We start from the raw sequence: 15848 nt of genomic DNA, 5'->3' as shown, positions 1-15848 counted from the left end.
TGATCATTTCATTTATGGAGCTCAATGATTCAACTAATGGAGGTGTCAGTTCTCATATTATTAGTTTCCATGTGTGGTTAGTAACTGTTGACGCTTGATATTTAATGAACAAGTTGAAATCTTCAGTTTTGGAGGCAACAACTCCCTTTACTATTATCGTGATCGAAACTTTGGCTGGGTTGTCGTTTAGCCTGTGGTGCTACTGTGATTAGAGTTTTTGGCATTTTCTCTGCTCTGAAAAATATATGAGCTATATTGTATTGTGGAGCTCTGCATAATTATCGTACTAAGTGTGGTAGTGCTGAATCTTATATATATTTGTATAGCAGTAGTGGTTTTGATCTGGGTATGTTCATTGAGTCGATTCTGTGAATCTGGTGTTTGTGATCAGTTGATTTTTATAGAGACTGTGAGAGTTTTTGATAAAAGAAAGAAAGACTTATTGGTTGAGTTGTTTGTTGACTTAAATCATAATAAGGAATCTTGTATTTGTTTTGAGAACTGAATAAAGGCATCATCTTTTGGGTGTGGCTAGGTTTTTCCCTTGAGCAGGATGGTTTTCCCAGGATAAAGAATCATGTCATCTGTTCATATGCTTTTCTGATTTTCTGTTAGTTGCATTTATATTATTCTTGTTCGAAATGTTGACATTTTTTGCATCTCATTTATCACTTTTTGGGATTCCAGGCATTCCCACCTGATTCAACAAACCATGTAATGAAAATTATCCTCCAAAATTTGATGTCAACAAGCAAAAAAAGCAGCTTTCAACTTTGGTTCTATCCTGAAGCACTGGCATATTTACCTTTCAGAGCAAGCATTTTAAAACTTGGGATTATGAACTAGTGGGGTTTACATGAACAACTTACTGTTTGTACGAGTCACCAACAAATTTTTTTGGAGGTCATCCAATTTTCTTTCCTTGCAAGTGAAAGTCACTCAAGAAACTGGTCGCTTTGCACATGCATTTGCCAGCATAGCAAGCCCTAGAACAAGAGCTAAATCTATGGTAGCAAGTTAAACATTATAGTGTATTGAAAGGGAACTGTAGCCTTTGACATTGGAGGGGTTATGGGGTTCACTACATAGATCTTCACAGGTTGGCTTTTTCGTATCTTTGTAATTTGTTTGAACACCCTCCTATAATTCAACTTTTATGACACAGCCACTTCAGTCCAACCAAAACTAGAAACATTCTTGACTTTGTGTCTCTTTGAGCCATGGATCCCGATTGCAGAGTCCTGACATCTGTGCTTCTTCCTTGTTTGACCCAATGATCTAGCTGACAAAAAAACCACCAGAAAAGATTGCAGTCAGTCAGCATAAGCACACAAAGTCCACACATGATAACTTTAGGATGAGGTTTTGAAGTACCAAAGACAGCTTGAGAATTATTTATGATTACAAGATACCTTGGCATTGTACAATTACAAAACTGTTATAAGCTTGTTCACATGCTTTAATGATTCATGCTTCAGGTTCTGACAACTTGATTTACGCTTTAATGTGGTTTTGAATCCTGCATGCTTGGCAACTCTTGGAAATCAGGATATCTGAAGCTGAAGCTGATAGAAGGGCTTTAAAACTATAGCTAGAAAAGTATAATAAAATCTACATATATAAGGGGAGCTCTTATCTACAATTCTCAAATAATGTTGAAGTTGTAGCTTCAATTGATAAGTAGGAGATAGTAAATCAATTGACAAATTGTAGCTTCAGTCGAATTGAAGCATATAGTAAATCAATTGTATATTTGAATTGTGCTTTTATATATATATATATATGTGTGTGTGTGTGTGTGATTAAATTAATTTGACTTACTAATAATGTGTCTCAAATCAGATCAGGCTTCTCCTTATAATTCTCATTTACCTGATAAATGCATATAATGTGTGGGCATCAAGTAAGTACTATCGAATGAATTATAATATCCATCGGTGGGTGAAACTAAGTTTGTTTATGAGAAGTCATGTCCACGTACGACATGACCCTACGTGGTCATAGCCATGTAGAGTTATGTCTCCACGTGAGCATGAGCCTAGACTTCCATACTCAAGACTGTCTCTGCTGTAGAGAAAGACAATCAATAAAAATGACATTGCTAGTATCTTCAGCAGCAATTCAATACTCTTCATGTCTGCAGTTTCTTCAGTTAACGTTATTACCCTGATTTATGATCATATCACAAATATAATATATCAGATTTGAATTATATCAGTCACTGTTTATATCAGACTTATATATACAGAGATATATATCAATTATTCAGTTTAACTTCTATAGAATCCTTCTCTCTGTTACTCTATCAGATATCCAATATTCCTTTACAAATAAGCCATAAGGAAGTACTTCAAACAAGAGAATCACACTTCTTGATAGCTACAACAATACAATTTACCTTCATCTGTTAGTATCACATGATTTATATTTACTAGGATGATAAACCCTATGTTATTATTTTTCTGATTAAACAATTCTCCAACCTCGTAAACCCTTATCATAGTATCAACTTAATAACAGAAAATGAAAGCATCAAACAGAAACACATCCACACGATATTGCGGCATTGACACAAAGATTTGGTCTTGTGGAAACTCAACTTGGGTGAAAACCATAGTGGCGATTAGCACTGGCAAATTGTGCACTCTACTGAAGCATGCCTTGTTAGGAGTTTACAAGGACACTGTTAGGTGCCATTTGGTTAAGGGATTTACCTCTAGCCCTGTTAGGAGCTTTACCTTCTCAAGAGTAGCCTTGTTAGAGGATTTAGAACACTAATGAAAGTGCCACCCTGTTAAAGGATTTACAATGAGGGACATGTTAGGATCCACCTGATTAAGGGATTTTACTGCTGCAACTGTCAGGGAACAATAGGTAGAGTGATTTGTAGAGCACACCTCCTTTGCTTGATCAGATCCAATGTAGTGCACACAAATACTTCACTTCATACTCAACTACCTTCTGGCTTGATCGCACCTTCACATTGATGACCATGACACAATCAGCACAATTTTTTCACCTTCATCAAATATATAATGTTCTTCAAACCTGAAAATGCTCCACCACCTTAAACTTGCTTTAATACAGATTGAATTTCAAATATATTGATCACATACCATGCACCCAAACACACATCTCGATGCATTTCCTATACCGTGTTGTCCCACAATTAACTTTACATTTGAATTCATGAAGAACAATCAAGCACGTTTTGACCAAACAAACCCTTCTTCTAGAATCCTCATGACACACTTGCATCAACCACTGGAATGCTAGATCATCACCTCCAAACATTATGACATGTCACCACGTTGTGTCCAACTGGACAACATTCACCACATTATGCATACCGGTCACTGATCCACGGTCTACTTCTGGTTTCTCAAGAACACCTACTCCAAACATAAAGATACGACACATCTGTCCAACTCAACAATATTCACCACATCATCTATACTGGTCACCGATCCATGATCTACCACCGGTTACTCAAGAACACAAACAAGTTATCCAGAAACTTTGTCTATCACCGTAATTCTTTCTCATCAGTCATCCAAATGAGTCGCGGTCGCAACTATAGCATATAAGGACCATGTTTCACCTTTTCCTATGACTGGTCCAAAAAACTCTTCATGGATTTGACAAAACAATCAAATCACCTATTGCCTGTTAGTAACTGCTCTAGCAGTAATAAAACCTTTTGCATTAAGTGTAGCGGTCATATATTTGTCTTTCAGAGACACCCCTAAGTCTCACATAAAGATAGCAACTACTAAAACTCACTGCAACAGCTTATTCATCACTTTTATACTTAGCAACATGCTATGAACATTGGGTTAATACTTGACATCAACGATAACATAATAACTGATCATGATGCAACCGAATCTGTATCATGACAACTCCAGACATCACCTACCATCACTGCATCTGTTATGCCAACAGATCTGTGGCAGATTGAATAGGATTTGGTAGTTATAACCAAAATGAATCGAGTTTTTCTTATGATTACCATTGCACAATATCATAAACATACTGAGTGTGGGTGTTCGTTTTTTTTGGATTTGGTATAAGATAATAAATCCCTTGCACGAAACATGCATATTATGCTATAACTGAAGGGTGTCTCTTCCACCAAAATTCAATGTGGCTTTCACCCACCCTTGCCCATTAGGGTTAACCTGGGCATTCACTATTAAAGCTTCTATGCTTTTGCCTTTTCCCTGGTTTCTCATAGATGCCCTATCTCACTTAGTTCAACTTCCAGCAAACCGTCAACTTTGGAGTCTATATTTCCTCATTTTTAATGACTCATTCCTTCTGGGGTATTTCTTTTATTAATTTTGATTCCTTGCCAGCTGTTATATAGTGGTTGGACTTTGTTTCATTTTTTAAAGATTGATATCAATTGATAAACTGGTTGTAGTTTTGAAGGTTCAAGTTTTTGAAGAAGCAATATAATCTTGTCACCAAAAGCATTCTTCTCTCATTAAATTTAAATATCACAACCCCTGTATTATGTATGAAACAGGATTTGCATTTGAAATCCCAGGCCTTTGAAGACAAGTGCTGCAGTTAATATCACAAACTAATCATATATACAAATACACCAATTAAAGGCATGATGTTGTTACAGTCCATGAAGCTAAGAAAGTGAACTTCTGGGGAAAACTGTTCTGAAATTTTCTAATGTTGCTTTTTGAGACAAATTCTCAACACAGTTTCTTCCAGAAGCATTGTTATAACTAATTTATTTTTCCTGTTGCATCATGTTTTACCCAACTAGTTACATGAGCTTGGAATAAAAAAAATTAGTGGACACTGATAATGTTGAATTCATAAATTATTTGAAGAAGTCAAAACAGTTGAAGGCATGCATTAAAACATGAAAGAAAGCAGCAAGCTGACAAAGTGCTATTCTGATTCAATTGCCCTTTCTGAGAATCAACCTCCAAAAATCAGAGGCAAATAACTATGGACTATAAATCGTTAATACTCTTCAATACTTTGAGAGAAGCTATGCATTAGTGTGTGGATATTTTGAGATCACCTTAAGCTTTTGTAATCATAATTTATAACATCTCCATCTTAACGTAATATGGTACTAAGTTATGAGTTTTAATTAGTGTTGCTCTGGTTTCATTCCTTTATTTGAACAGACTGTTAGAAGGATTTAGAACTTTAAAAGTTTCATTTGTATAGGCATTTTGAGAATTCTTTTAATTAATTTTTTATAAGAGAAATCAAAATCATATGGGATATTGTTGGCAGCTTTCTTTTGGGATTTGTTTTTCCACTACTTTGGTACTACGCTACCTTCCTGTACTTGCGAAGGTACTCTCGCAAGCAGCCACGAGAGCGACCTGGTCTTGCAGCATGTGCAATTGCTGTAAGTTAAAATTTTCCCTTCAGGATACAAAGCATTGATATTTGGTTTTTACATCTCATAATATTTTATTTGTTTATCTAACCTTTTACATTAATGATCCTTGTTCTTGTTTAGTTTTCTAAATTGACTGATTAACATTTATTCAGTTGTTGCTACATTGATGAAGACTAATTTCAAGTTTTTATATACTTCATGTAATATAGTTAGACATCATTCAAAAGGACACTGGTCACTTGCATTGTAGTGTTTGTAAAGCTAAACATGGCTATGTGTAACTATGCCCTTGTGATTGGTTAGCAATGCATGAATGTCCTAAGGAAATCTCTCTCCCTCTCTCCCTCTACACGTGGTTTAAACCCGAAGTGCATTGCTAGTAATTTTATGTCAGAGCGAACATGTGAATTTTTGCTGTTTTGAACATAATGATAAATATTTGATTTGTTAGATTTGATGGAATGAAGACGTCTTACTGCAGTTTTTGGATAGATAAATAATTGTGTTTTGAACATTCTAAGTCCTGGATATATTACACTTTTTTATTACTAATCTATTTGCTGAGTTCAAGCTACCTTGTTTATCAAGATGATGTAAGACGAGGCCAATATTGCCTTCTTTCCAAGTTAGGACAACCAACTAATTGTTGCCCCTTTGCACATTTTTTTTCTCAGCTGATACATTTGTCGTTTCTTAGTGTCATGGGACTTTTGGCTAAATAATCAATCACATGCAGAAAATCCACATTTCTGTTTCAGGGCAAATAATAACAACACTAGCCATTATTTTTCTTCTTGGTAACTCAAATCATATGACATCCTAATTGTTGCATCCCAAATAAGAATTCAATGTTAACAATCATGAGAACAATAAATAGATGACCTTGGTTTCTTAACTTATAACATTTTTGTTTATAAATTCTTTTTGCCCCCATCATCATGTAATCGTTGTTCACAAAAGATCACACACCATCATTTGAAAGGGTTCAAGACATATCACTCTATTGAAATATAAATACTTGCTCATTTGCTTAATACTATAATATCATCATGTAAAGTAGATGTATTTGACAGCTCCCTAGAAGAAGATTTTAATATAAACTAACAAGTTTATCAACTATTCAATCAAATGCCATTTCACAATCTTAAATGAGAATCTTTCTATTCAATCAGATGACTGATGCAACTATATGTTGTTTTGGCAAGAGTTCAGATTTCAGGCTGTTATAAGATTATACCTACAAGTGATCTTGTCATCTTTAGGTATTCATACAGACACAGATCAAAATCTCTATTAAGACTCGATGAATCTAAGTAGTCTGACTTAAAAGCCACATAACCAAGTCTATGAAGAAAGTATAGCTTAGTAATTTGCACATAATATTCATAATTTCATTGCTTAACTTACAGTCCTCTATATCTATCTAATTGCAATACTGATCCCTGGACTTGACTAGAAACAAATATGCTATAAATACATTAAGTTCGATTTAACTTCTCACTGTTAACCAACAGTAAAACATTCTGAATATCTAATAGAAGATTAGCTATTGTCTTGTCTTAAGCAGTCTCTTCAACAAATATCACAGCTCAATGTTCTAGTTGGGAGAGCCTATCAAATAGAATCGAAATATAATACTTAGTTATAGTTCTCTCTTTTCTTGGTTTTTATAATGATTTATCATATAAGTGATAACAAGCATAACCACCAAGGTATCTCCATAAACAAGACTTGCAAGTACACAGATCAGTATGCGTATTCATCCTGCACATGCAGATAATAATAAATATGTTTAAATCAAATTGCTATGCGATGTATATGGTTATTCAAGATATGCCAGTTATTGATCCAATTCTGGTATCCTTGTTAAATAGTTCATGTCTAGAAATTGTTTCAGTTTTTCCACAGTTCAGTCACGATGCAGTCAAGGATAGAGAGAAAATTGGTGTCCTTGCAGCCAACATTAAATAAATACAGTCAGGGAATTATCAACCAGTTAGAAATGAAAATACAAATCACACAAGATCTCACAACTGTTAGTAAAACACTGAGGAAGTTTCTCTCTGATTTGCACAGCAACAGATCTATTTCTATTCAGGAGGCAAGGTAGATCTACTTGTGCTTGATTTTGGGGAAATTTTAACAGAGTTTCCCCAAGGAATAGAAAAATAACAACAAAAATCTATAACACCGCACATCTTCAATCTTGGACTAAAAGCCTGCATACAAGAGATTACAGAAATTTTGGCAGCCTCCTTTAGATAGAAGAGCCACAAAATGTCTTTGACATAGAACACAACTATTACAGAAATTTTGGGAGCCTCCTCAAGGGAGAAGAACCACAAAATATCTTTGACATAGAACACAACTATCTTCATCTTTAAGCCTTCTGACAACCTGCAAACAGAATAAAACCTTTTTGCTTCATCCTTGGTACATAGGCCATTCACCTTTGAAAACTACCTCTCTTTAATCTTTACCTATTTTAAATTTCCTTCTCAACAATTGCATACCCAAATACAAGAATGCATGCCTAGTCAAATGAATTGCCCACTCCAAAGATAATCATATCCATTGGCTAAAAATAGGCAGTTAACGCATAGCTCATGGGAAATGATGCTCCTCCATTTACTCTCTTAGAACTGGCTATAATAACTAGGTGGAGCTCATCTTCTAGATTTAAAATAGACAAGTGAAGAACACTGTCTGATTAATTGTCTCTGTCACGTCTTTGATGATGTCATTGGTAGCCTGTCATGAACCATGTAACAAGTGGCAGTAGCTGAACCCCAAGACTCCTACCAAATGGAATACCCTATTTTACAAGAAGATTCAGAAATCAAAGTCCATAATGAAAATCTATAGGAATTCAATACACATGAAGCTAGGGTTCATTATTTAGCAAACAGACAAATAAAAGAAAAAGTCCTTTTTTTAAATTTATTCTGGATTCTCTTGCACCAAATATTCATAAGTGGAGTAAGACCCCACTCATTTACAAGTATGAACATATTTAATGTGTACTCGTTCCTACTTATTTCCATAAGAGTAACCTAGTTGGATTTACCTTCTCCCAATTCTTTTGTTCCTGATATTCAATATTTTTTCTCCTCTATCTCAAAATTCTCTTCATTGTTTTCATTTTGACATCTACACCTTTCAATTTGATAACGTTGTCTTACTTGCTTTCTCCTCCAGTTGTCTCTTGATATATATAAAAATCCACCACATAAAAAATTGGTTAAATGGGATAAGCATTATTCGAAAAATTCTTCAACAGTTGGCACGGCTCAATCCTTTTCCAACAAAGTTTATTGTATTGATTCCTTGGGAATGTCTCCCATACTAGGTGAGCTAAAGCTCAATCTCTTTTTTTAAACTCTTTTCTTCTTTGACTTTTATACTCCTTGCATTCTAGTTATTCTTCATTTGATACTTCCCTCACTTGTTTATACACATCATGCCTATGCTTGGCCAAGTCGTTTTCTTTGTCACCTCAAGCACCTACCTCAACTTTTTCATGAAACTATCCAACACCTCTATAAATACATCCTTATGCCACCTGGAATGGTGTTCTACCAATGCTTTTGTTTAAAAAATTGTTTTAAGAAAATTTTGCGTGTCTTAGCACCAAGTTTCACCCCTCAAATATATCACTAACTAGGCATCTTAGCCTAAGTTACCAGGTTTGGACCTTGCTGCCTGGATTCGGGTTCGGGTTCGGCTTTTTGCCCAGGTTCGCTATGGGTCTGAGTAGGGTCCTTCATTTGGATTGTGGGTCCGCCCAGTTTCATGCGAACCCGGGCAGACCCATAGTCCACATGAAGGATCCTACCCGGACCTGCAATGAATCTAGTGCGAACTCAGGTGGACCCACAGTCCAAATGACGGACCTTGCTTGGACCCACAACAAATATAGATGGACCCATGGCGAATCCAAGAGGTGGGGAACTTACAATAGATAAAATATCGTGCGAACTTGGGCAGACCCACTGTCCAAATGAAGGACCCTGCCCGAACCTGTAGCGAATCTAGATGGACCCACATGAACCCGGGTAGACCCACAGTCCAAATAAAGAACCCCACCCGGACCCGCAGCGAATCCAAACGGACCCATGGCGAATCTAGGAGGTGGGGAACTTACAATAGATAAAATATTACGCGAACCCGGACAGACCCATAGTCCAAATGAAGGACCCTGCTTGAACCTGCAGCGAATCTAGATGGATCCATGGCGAATCCAGGAGGTGGGGAACTTACAATAGATAAAATATCTATTTTGTGGTGTGATAAAGGGATTCATACATATCCAAAAGGGTCAGATTGCATTCTGGGTTTGCACAGGTTTGGGTTTGTGCCCAAGTTCACTGTGGGTCTGCGTAGGGTCCCTCATTTGGACTGTGGGTCCGCCTAGGTTCGCACGAACCCGGGCAGACCCATAGTCCAAATGAAGGACCCTATCGGGACCCGCAACGAATCTAGATGGACCCATGGCGAATCTAGAGGTGAGGAATTTACAATAGATAAAATATCTATTCTGTGCTGTGATAAAGGGATGCATATAGATCCAAAATGATCAGATTGGATGGATCTTGATTTGGATGTATTTTGAACTTCTTCAAGTGCAATTTTAGCAAAAAAATCCTCAAGCTTTGAATCATCAACACAAGTCAAACCATTCAAATGTTTCCTTCTAGTTGTTTTCTCTTCATTATCTGTAGGACATTGTTTATGAAGAAGTTTATGGTAGTCGTAAAGATGGCAAAGATATGTTAATATACTTATTGGACCATCAAGTAATCCAAGCACCTTCACATCAATGGTGAAACCTTTGAGGTGGGGAACTTACAGTAGATAAAATATCTATTCTGTGCTGTGATAAAGGGATACATACAGAATTTGCAAAATGGAATTAGCATACGGGACTTCCAATTTTGCCTCAAAACCAGGTTTTCCAACTTCCTTAAAAAAGTAGGAATTGAAAATCAAAACCTGGTTTTGTTTTTTAAGGAGTGTAAAAACAATAGATTGGACTACTTTTTGAAATTTGCCTTCAACTCCCAGCTTACGCATAAAAATGTGTCTTCACATGCATCTTCCAAGTGAAACAAACAATTTCAGTAAAATCCCAAAAATCGGAATGAAGATATACAAAACCTTGATTTGGCTAAACCAAGATTTGTAGAAATCTAGGTTTTTTAAATTCCACGAACCAAACGGACCCTTAAAGTTGTTGAAATGTTGTAAGGACCGGCTTTTAATTGAAGAATAGTGTGATTTCGTACCATTAATAGTGGTGTTCACTTTTTGTCTGCAAATTCACTAAGTCACTTTCTTATAAATTCTGGAGATTTTTGTTTACAGCAGTACCAAAGCTCAACACCGGGATTTAATGCCAACTATTTGACAAAATACCTTAAGCCCAAAATTGTATTATTTGATCAGAACTAACAGAGGTTATTACAAGATAGTAACAGTAATATAGTGCATACCCAATAGTAACATTCAAAAATCAAAAATCAAATAGAAATTCAAGTACTCGTCTCAACTGTAGTGTGGTTGCGGAATAGCAGAGGTGGGGGTACTGGGGTACATCAAGTGCCTAGTGTGGGTACGTCTTGGGGACAAGTACTTCGAGGTTTTGGGGGGGCTCAAGTCCCCATGTTTCATTGCCTTTGATTTGATTAACACTTAAGGCCTTTAATGGACTTAATGATTTAGCCTATGGGGATAATAGAGATAATAAACTAGGATTAGCCTTCATTTATTTATTGATGTGCTAGACAAAAAAGGGTATATTACAAAAAAACCTAATATCCCTTTACATATCAAAATAAAGACAAAAACACAACAAAAAATTCAAAAATTAAAACAAAAATGACAGTTCGAAAAAAAATGGCCAAAGAAGCAAATGAAGCACGAGGCTAGAGTGTTTTTAATTGAAATACATTCAACCCTAATACAATAAGAAACCTATTAATGGGAGAATCTGAAATGAAATATAAATTTCCTAATATGGATAAGTTGTGCAAAACGATTGTAGGAGTTTATAAGGAACCCACCAATATATTAGAGTAAATTATCTAATGCTTGCAATGGGAGTAGATTTCACAACCCTTGAGAGCTTATTATATATGTATATTTATTATTTATACATTAATAAATTAAACAATTAAAATATAAATTTTATTTATACTATAATGTTTTATAAATTTTATTATTATGAATTCAAAATTCAACACAATATTAATTTATTATTAAATACATGTAAATTATTTATACTAATCTTCAAATTTAACATAATATTATTTTGTTAAAGTAGATAATAAATTTGGTCATGTTATTTCAAATCTATTTAACAATGTTAAATAGATTAAGAACATTATATATTATATTATAAATTATTAATAATATGAATACAATATTTCAAGAACAATTATTATAAATTGATAATAAAATTTAATAAAAAAATATTGGCATCTCCAAGTACCTTCGCCACTTTGGAAAAATAGCCATACTAGTACTTGTACTCATCTCCGTGCAACCTTGATCAAATATGCAACTGTATGAGGATGTTTGGGAATTTTAATTCTGGCCTTCAATTGTGTGCCTTTTCACCCACAAGCACACCAATTCCTTGAAACTTTCCCTTCATCCCTTTATGTAGGAACTTGCCAAATAATCTGAACTTCTTGGCATTTCTTTTGAAAGCTCATTCCTTCCATCAGCTGCTCTCTTGACGTCATATTTATAATTTTTTCAACAAGAAACACTTCTTCCCACCATGAGGATCAACTTCAAGATTTTGTTTCATGATCTTGCAATACAGAAATGACAGCAAGATAACAAAACAAATAAACTTGGATGTTCTATAGGATCCCTCCCCTTCTAGGTCTGAAGATCCCTGATACCTTCTGGGAAGATCTAATTAACAAATTCAGTAAGAAACTTGCGGGATGGAAAGGGAATCTTTTAAGCCAGGCTGGTAAGTTAACTCTTCTCAAAGCTTGTCTTCAAAGCATACCAACTTATGCTTTAAGTCTCTTTAGAATCCCTACTAAATTTGCTGAGTCTATTGAAAAAATTCAAAGAAATTTCCTTTGGACTGGTGCTGAGGAGAAAAGGAGAATGCTTTTAATTGCTTGGGATAATGTTTGCAAACCATTAAGAGAAGGGGGTTTGGGAATCAAGAAAATCAGATGCATGAACAATGCTCTTTTAGCAAAACAAGGTTGGAGAGTCTATCATGACAACAAAGAGTGGAGTACCATTTGGAAACAAAAGTACCTCTTCAATGCTAAATCCCTTCCTGATTTCCTCTCTGCTCCTGATGTTTTTCACCCTTCCTCTATATGCGGGGCTGTTCAAGGGACCAAGAAAACTCTAGGAAAAGGATGTTCATGGAAAATTGGTAATGGGCTACAGGTGAAATTTTGGGAAGATGTTTGGTTAATGGATCATCCCTTGTTTGAAGATTTCCTTGACAATGATCTTGTTGACCGATGCAAGCAGAGATTTGGCATATTAGTAAGTCATTATTGGCAGAATGATTCCTGGGTGAATTTAACTGATGTTGATCAAGGCTTCAGCAATATCCAATTATCTCTCAATGCTGTTGCTCTTTATCCTAATCTTGAGGATGAGGTTATTTGGCATGTTGACCCTAGTGGCCATTTTAAAGTATCTTCTATATTTGCCCCAAAGGATAAGCGAAGTCAACCTCTTTGGTCTCATGCCTGGATTAAGGGTCTCATTCCCAAAATTAATATCTTCTTTTGGATTCTGCTTCAAAATAAAATTCTGACCCTAGATAATTTGCAAAAAAGAGGTATTAATGTGGTTAACAGGTGTATTTTATGCAAAAATGGTTTTGAAGATAGAGACCATATGTTTTTGAATTGCTTCTACACCCAGCAAGTCTGGACTGAGATTCTTAACTTCTGGGGTATAACATGGGTCCATCAAAACAATGTGGAGCTCTCTTTTAGAAGTTGGCTTTGCCCCTCTAAGGATCCTGATGCTCTCTTTCTTTGGAAACTTACTCTCCCTCACCTCTGGTGGGGAATCTGGAAGGAAAGAAATAATCGAATTTTTAGGAGTAAAGATCTTCCGGGATGGGTGCTTGGTCAGAATATCATTAGAACCATCAAGGAGAACTTTAAATCCCAGAGAATTTCTGAGCAAACTTTCCATTTTGAGTACCCTTTACGATTTGAAAGGTCCAATCTGGAAACTGATAATCCAAGATTGAGTATAAAATGGAAGGCACCTCCTTTTGGATGGATCAAAGGGAATTTTGATGGGGCTGCTAAGGGAAACCCGGGAAGAGCGAGATGTGGAGGGGTCCTGAGAGATGAGGTGGGTAATGTTATAGACGCTATTGCTATCCCTATTGGTAAATCTAATAGCCACATTGCTGAAGCTACTGCTGCCCTCTATACTATTAAGCTAGCTGTCGATTTGGGGTATTCCAAATTATGGTTGGAAGGTGATTCTTTGAACATTATAAATACCCTAAATAATAAAAATGCAATCTCATGGTCTATTGAAGCTACGGTTATGGAAATCAAAACCTTAATTCAAAAATTTGAAAAGGTGATCATTTCCCATATTTACCGCGAGGCCAATGGTGTTGCTGACTGGATAGCCAACTGTGCTATTCAAATGGGGCATAAGGTGAGGTGGCACGAGGAATTAAAAAAGCATGCTGATCTTAAAACGATTATTAATTATGAAGCCTTTCACTCCGAAGTGGGAAAGATTTGTTTGGATTAGCAATTTAATGATTTGGTGGAGTGGCTTTACGGCTGTCAGATTACCTTCCCCAAGGAGGTACATTCATGTGAATGTAATGTGGTCTCAACATGTATCTTCTAAAAGGTGTCCTCCAAATCACGCAACTAAAAATTGGGTTCCTTTCAACCTCTCTGCGTACTGTATCTGGGTGTTTCTGGTTTTGTGTTTGCTTGGCATAATGGGGGGTGAGCCGCGGAAACTAGAACCCAAAAAATGTGATGACTAGAAGGCTCGTCAGAATTTTTGGAAGATTCTTCAGAAAGGGAAGGTGGTTAGTTATCTGGAGTGTTTGCATGGCTTCAAACCCCATATCACTACCACTTTCTTTAAAAATTGGGCTGATGAAAGAGTCACTCTCCATGGAGTCACTGTGAAGCTTACTGAGGACTTCATTGCCGAGGTCACGGGGCTCCCCACGGGTGGCATAAAGTTTTCAAAACAGACCAGTATCTCTAATGCAGCCTATAAAAAAATTTCGAAGATGGATGATGAGGAGAAGCAATTGGAAAAGAGTGGAGACTTCTTTGATGTGGAGCAGATTAAAGGTATCTGGCGTGATGTGCTTTGCTGCATTCGTGAGTACTTTATCCTGGATGGTAGGAACAAAAGAGTTCATAAATTTCATTTTGTTTTTCTCAACCACTTTAGATACAAGGATAGAATTTCTTTCCCTTTCTATCTGCGTTTTTCGTTGCTTCAAAGTTTATTTGCCCATAGGAAGAAGGAGTCTCGACCTATTTTACAAGAAGGTATGATACTTCTTATTGAGGGCTTTTGTAAAAATAAGTCCATTGCTTCGACTCCTTCTGACAATCAGAAAGGTTCTCAGTCCAAGAAGTGCAAGAAGGATGAGAATGTTAAAGGAAAAGAAAAGGTAAAACCTAAATCCTCCAGTTCTCAGAAACATATTGTTGAAATTGAGTCTGAGTTGGAGAGTTCTGAGGGTTCTGAGAAGGATATCCAGGAGGAAGAGGAAGGGACAGATGTTGGGGAATTTAGCTCAAGTTTGGAGGGATATCCGGAAACAAAAGGAAAATTTGATAAAGAAAAAGAGGAGGATACATCATAGGGTAACTCAGAACAGAGCATCTCTGATAATGCAGGTAATCAAACTGTGTCCGGGGGGGGGGTGTTAACGACAAAGATAACTTAACTGATGACCTAGTTACTATGAAGGATGTGGATCATATGGTTCAGGCTTTGACTCCGGCTACGAAGACTGCGGAACAACAAAAGGAGGCTCCAATCCAGCAAGATGCCCTTGTTGAGAACAGAGAGGAGGTCCAGATGGATAGGGAGGAACAAATGGAAAAGGTTGGTTCCCCTCTACATGAGAGTACTGATGACATTTGTGACTCTCCGCAAAGGGACAACAAGCTTTCCTTCTTACATTCTGCCAAGCTCAAAGCGGACTCTATTCTCCAAGTTGATTCTTGGATCTATAATGAAATTATGGGGCTAAAGAAGAAAGTGGAAATTATGCAACACAACTAGGATACTGATTGGGCCATAATTAATCACTTGGAGCTGCAAATGGGAGATATCCCTAAAAAACTTAAAGATTATGAGTTAAATCTTAGAATGCTCATCAAGGAAAGTGGTACAAAAATGGAGCAGATAACATCAAACATTTGTGCCGCTGCAGCTAGCCTTGGAAAAAGAGTTAATG

The 15848-nt window shown here is 36.3% G+C and overlaps 1 protein-coding gene across 3 annotated transcripts in view; it reads left to right on the top strand.

Annotated features, from left to right (window-relative positions):
- The window catches only part of LOC149538605 (large ribosomal subunit protein eL20z-like), a 35699-nt gene that overhangs the window by 15328 nt on the left and 4523 nt on the right, over positions 1-15848 (top strand). For all 3 annotated transcript variants that reach the window (XM_089799919.1, XM_089799920.1, XM_089799921.1), the window contains exon 4: positions 5272-5389. In XM_089799919.1, coding sequence (XP_089656045.1) covers positions 5272-5389 — 118 coding nt within the window. The remainder of the gene's footprint in view (positions 1-5271; positions 5390-15848) is intronic.

Source organism: Cupressus sempervirens, chromosome 9 (genome assembly GCF_028749045.1).
Source record: "Cupressus sempervirens isolate cs-2001-9-10 chromosome 9, ASM2874904v1, whole genome shotgun sequence".
NCBI classification, from domain to species: Eukaryota; Viridiplantae; Streptophyta; class Pinopsida; order Cupressales; family Cupressaceae; genus Cupressus; species Cupressus sempervirens.
This window is presented reverse-complemented; position numbering and strand designations above follow the sequence as displayed.